This window comes from Lolium rigidum, chromosome 6 (genome assembly GCF_022539505.1).
Source record: "Lolium rigidum isolate FL_2022 chromosome 6, APGP_CSIRO_Lrig_0.1, whole genome shotgun sequence".
NCBI lineage: Eukaryota > Viridiplantae > Streptophyta > Magnoliopsida > Poales > Poaceae > Lolium > Lolium rigidum.
The window spans coordinates 163,587,614-163,593,087 of NC_061513.1; the positions used below are offsets into that span (position 1 = coordinate 163,587,614).

Genomic DNA, 5,474 nt, shown 5'->3' on the forward strand with positions numbered 1-5,474 from the left:
CAAGCAAGATGGTTTATAAATTCATGCTTTCATCTAGCTTACCGATGAAGAGTGATGTCATGTATCCTTATTATTCCTACCAGCTCACAATAAGATTGCTCATATTTATACAAGGCATCACAAGATCAGCTTATATGTACATAGATTCATCAAGACTTCTATTCCCATGTCAAAGTTCAAATCAATATCTTGCAAGAAAACTTCGATCGTCCTATTGCATTTTTATCTCTTCTCATTTTAACATTCAGAACTTAAAACAATATAGGAGTGAGAGAACATGACAAAAGAAGCATATCAATAGAACAACTCATTTTCTACTCCCACTTATTAACTCATGGCTTTCTAATACCTTCTTCAGTTTATTGTCTTTCAAGATCTCGCACTTATTAGTAGTGATCATGCCAAAAAGTTGTAAACCTGGCTTAGAAGAACTAAGAATACTCCTTTTAGGATAATTTGAATTTGTTGCGTAAATATGCTCATGGATGTATTTTACTCTTCATAACATTGATGTTGGAGAATTTTAATGAATTCATCGCCAAAATCTGAGTTTTCTCGTGTGGTTGATCGTTTAACGGCCAACAGAGTTTTCCATTATATGCCAGCAGGGTAAGATACACATAAAACAATATGTCATTTTATCTAGGTGTTTTGGCACGAATCTCAATTTCCGCAAAACAAGGTTCAATCAAATAACTCACTTCGAATAGTACCTTTAATTTGATTATTAATTTCTGTGGGGCTGAGTTTACTTCTAAGGATAGAATCTTAAGACAATTACTACAACACCCTAGTAATCATTGGAAGATTCTTTCTCATGTTCTGTTTTTTTCTTCAAAATATAGAGATCGTGGCAATGCTTCTATGAGGAACAAAAAAGATATCACAACCGAGATATAATTTGAACAAGGTGCATCAAAGTTCTAACTTGCCTCTTGTGGGGTCTAACATGAGGTAGTGTACCTGATATCTGCATAATCCAACATCTATACTCCATCTTTAAATCTCATATTTTTCAATAAATTAATAAAATATCTCTCTATCTTTACCACTAATGGACTAATTACCATTGTGATGTGGAAATCTTCTCTTTAATCATTTCCTTTCAGGAATATACACTTTTATGGCGAAATCTGAGCTGATTAATGAACAATCACGAGTTGCCTCCCAAGTCAAAGGCCGAAGGAGACCTCCAGAGAGATTAATGAACAGTGACACGGCAGAGTTCGCCTGTATGGCTTCCCGTAACGGGTGCAACCGCCTTGGCCAGGTCAACCCTAGCAACTTCCGTGAAGGGACTCCTATATAATTCGACGTCCAGACGCCGCAAAAGAGGAGAGAGTCGTCGCTGCCATTCGCCAACATCAGATCACATCTGAGGAGGAGATCCATCAACGAGACGCCGCCATCACCATCTCCACATTCATTTTTCCACCTCTATAGCCGTAGTCCATCTACTTGTGCATGCCTTTTCCTTTGCCTCACGATATTCGGTTAGCTCCAAGCTAACCACTCTTTCTCGATCCTGTGATTCGGAATCTCTTACTAGGTTAACTCTTAACCTTATGTAGCACAACCATGCATTTCTGGATCCGGTCACTCGAGGGGTCCAGAGATATCTGTCTCATGAAGAGAGGGGCAAATCCCTTCTTGATTGACCACACCTTGCAACATGCTTCAGGACAAACCGGAAAGTTACCTTTATAACTAAACTTTTATGGTGTAGCGTTTGATAACCTCTAAGTAAGTCGATTCACATCTCAAATACATGCGACAATCTGAGGTCTAAGGACAAAGCGTGCATATCGTGTAGATATAGAACTTCAAGTGTAATTGCCATGTCTCGTGTTGGGACAGTTCAACCCATGGTCATAACATGTGTCCACGTCACCGGTTTGACATCTCCATGTCTATGACCTTCGAAACATAGTCATCAACCAATCTATGTGCTAGTGTAATCTTCACATGTGTCCTCATACAAACTCCGACTAGGGACAACTTTAGAAAACCATACAAGTAAAGAGTTTCACAAACACGTATTTGCCAATCAATACAAGTTGCATGATATGGATATTCAAGAAACATTACATTACTCATGGATAAAAAAATATATAATTATCTCTATGATTACCTCTAGGGCATATTTCTTACATATAACAATGATGGTGGTGTCCCGGTTCATACTCCCGTGGTGAGGAAATTGCATATTCCTCTGCTGATTCATATTTTATTGTGGTTACTTGCAAATACTAAGTTGCTAACCCAGTATAATCTTGGTAACAGGAGAAAAGTGGATGATCCCTCCTGCTTGTTTTGCAATGAGCAGGAATCAATTAACCACTTGTTCTTCGAATGTGTGGTTGCCGTTAGCTTATGGGAGACTATTTCTTCCATCTTTAACAGGAATATTGGTGCTAATTTCAAATAGGTAGCTAGATGGTGGTTGAGTGAGAATAACAATTATGTTATGAATATATTCATATTCTCTTCTGCTATCTTATGGACTTGTGGTCCTCTCGGAATGATTTTTATTTCCAAGGCAAAGATGGCTAGGTGTCAAAAAAAAAATACTGGAAAAAACTGCTATACCTTTATCAGAAGCTGGAAATTGATGTGCCTCGACAAGCATGCTAGATTATCATCATGGGGCTTCTCGTCAGCGGAAAGAGTGGATTGTTGGCGGCAGGAGATTGCGAGTGAGAAGTTTCTTAATGGCCTTCGCCTTAGGCGTCCTATGGTGTAATTCTCATTTGTCGATCTTTATTGGTGTTTGTTCCAGTTTGGAGGTAATCTGGAACCTGGATGATCGAGTTCACAGGTCGCTGTGAAAAACTTGTGACACTTTGGTTGCGTTTTAAATGGAACCAAGGGGTTTCACCCTTTTTTGTTTGAAAAATAAAAAACATGCCAGGTGGAACGGAAAATACAGTACGTACTTACACAAGTGAACCAAAATACTCATGATACATGCAAATCTTCGTCCATTTGCTGATGATCATCGTCATTCATCCTCGCCCTTCCATTTGCTTATTACTGCCATGAGAGTCCGGCACTGCGGCCCTTCCGGTGCCAACGCCATCGCCGCCCCTTCCCGCAGTTGGCCCGCCTTCTTCCGCGCCGCCGCGCCCTTCTCCCCCGCCATAAGCTCCCTCGCCAGCTCCGCCACCTTCCCGCGCGGTACAATTACCCCGTCACTATCGATCGGCGGCCTCGCCCACAGCGCCAACCCTACCCGCTCCGACGACACCAACACCGCGTTCACCCTCTGCTCGGCGAACAGCGGCCACGCCACCATCGGCACGCCCGCCGCCGCGCTCTCGAGCGTGGAGTTCCACCCGCAGTGAGACACGAACCCTCCCACCGCTGGGTGGTTCAGGATCTCCACCTGCGGCGCCCACAGCGGCACCGCCAGCCCCGTGCCGCTCGTCCTCTCCACGAATCCTTCAGGCAGGTAGCTCAGAGGGTCATTCCCACGGTCGGCCGACGTCCCGAAGTAGCCCGCGCTGCGGTCCTTGTCGCCGGGGAAGTGCACCACCCAGAGGAATTTCTGCTCGCTGGCCTCCAGCCCGGTCGCCAGCTCGGCCGTTTGCTCCGTGGACAGCGTGCCGCCGCTGCCGAAGGACACGTACAGGACCGAGCCGTCCGGCTGGCCATCCAGCCACCGTAGGCAGCTGTGCTTGCCCGCCTCGTCGGAGACCGATCGGATGAACGGACCCACGGCATAGACCGGAGGGTACACGCCTTTGTCCGAAAGCTCTTCGAAAGCGATCAACGTCTCTCGCTCCATTGCGTCGAAGGTGTTGACGATGAAGCCGTCAGCGAGGAGGTAGTCGAGCCCCAGATCGACCATGAGGGGGTACGCGGGGTCGGAGCGGTTCTGGACGGGATCGACGAGGTCGGCGCCGTGCAGCGGCACACACCCCGGGAGGACGACGGGCTCCGGGAGGTACCGGCACTCGCATGTGGTGGTCCTGGCGAGCTCCGGGATGTAGAGCATTGAGACCAGCGATGTGAGGCTCGAGGTGAAGAAGACGTACCGCGGCACGCCCAGCTCCTTGGCCACCTCGAGCGCGGCCGAGCAGAGCATGTCGGTCAGGAAGGTGGCGACCCCCGCGGGGGAGTCGAGGAGGGAGCGGAGCAGGTCGCCGAGGTGCGGCAGGGTGCGGTGGACGACGGTCAAGACGCGGGTCACGATGTGTGCGTCCGCGGGGAGGTCGTCCAGGGGCACCTCCGGGAGCGCGGCCACGGAGACGCACGCAGGGAGCGAGGCGAGCGGCGAGTTGTGGGCGGGTGAGGACAGACTTGTGTAGGTGACGATGGTGGCGGTGAAGCCGTGGTGCGTGGCGAGGCGCGTCGCGAGCTCGGCCACCGGGAGGACGTGGCCCGCGCCGGGGCTCGTGAGCAGGACGACGTGCGGGGCATGCACCGGCGGCAGCGTCATGATCGGCTATTCGCCAAAACTTCACAACGCTGCAGCGCTGGTTATGTTCCGGCGGATGCGTTTGTTCCGCTGTGTTCTGCACCAAGCGGATAAGCACAACCGTACGCTTACTTCACTAAAGTGGAAAGAACACTCCTATCCCGGATCTTAGAGCACCTCCCCTCGCGTACCTCCAAACGACGCTGAATCGAGCCTTTGAGGGACGTGTTTTGTCGTGCCGCGTTTGGGGACGTAGCTCCCCAGCCGCGTCCCCAAACGACGTCCCCAATCAGAAATTTAAATAGTTTGCATTCAAAAGAGATCATTCCCGCCAAAGTTGTCGCGATCAGAGTAGCGGCGATCAAAATACTGGGCGCGTGATCATATTACAGACTGAAGTAAAAAATTAGAAGAAGGAGAAGGGGTTGGGCGACGCTGACGCCGATGGCGTATCCTGAGTCGACGCAGGCCCGTCGATCACGACGACCTCGTCGTGATCTGCCCGGTGTGCATGCTCGGTCGCCGACGCAAAGGCCGACGCAGGTGTACTAGCAGATATTATCGCAGATGCGTCTACCGGCTCTTGCTCCGGGGTTGGGGTTGCTTCCTGGGCCGCCGCCTCGGCGCCGCCATTTTGGCTTCGATGTCGTCGAGGATCTGGCCTTTGAAGAAGTTGTGTGCCGCCCGCGTCCGGGAAGACATTCCTTCTGTCGACGCTGTCAGCAGGTACATGTCATCCTTGCGTTTCTTGAGCTCCATCTCCTCTTGCCTCTTGAGCAGCGGCGCCCACCTTTCGTCGGTCTTTTTGTCGCACGAGAGCAAGGTCAAGGAGATCTCGATGAGGCATTGCGTGATCGACGCCTGCGTCTTCTCGAACGACGCAGCGTCGGCCAAGGCGGTCTTGGCAGCCTTGTTGCCGATAGGACGCCCTACCGATGTTGCCAGCGGCGCATCCAGATCAATGGCGTCTTTCCCCTTCGACAAGGAAAGACGCGTCAACTACCCTTTGTGGTTCTTTTTGAGCTTGCTATAGCAATGCATCAACGCGAACGCT

General features: G+C 49.7%; 1 protein-coding gene across 1 annotated transcript; it reads right to left on the reverse strand.

Moving 5' to 3' along the window:
* Positions 1-2,912: 2,912 nt before the first annotated feature.
* LOC124658820 (hydroquinone glucosyltransferase-like) lies at positions 2,913-4,475 on the reverse strand. Its single transcript, XM_047196835.1, has one exon. The coding sequence runs from the start codon at positions 4,439-4,441 to the stop codon at positions 3,002-3,004; it is 1,440 nt and encodes a 479-aa protein (XP_047052791.1). The 5' UTR covers positions 4,442-4,475; the 3' UTR covers positions 2,913-3,001.
* Positions 4,476-5,474: the final 999 nt, after the last annotated feature.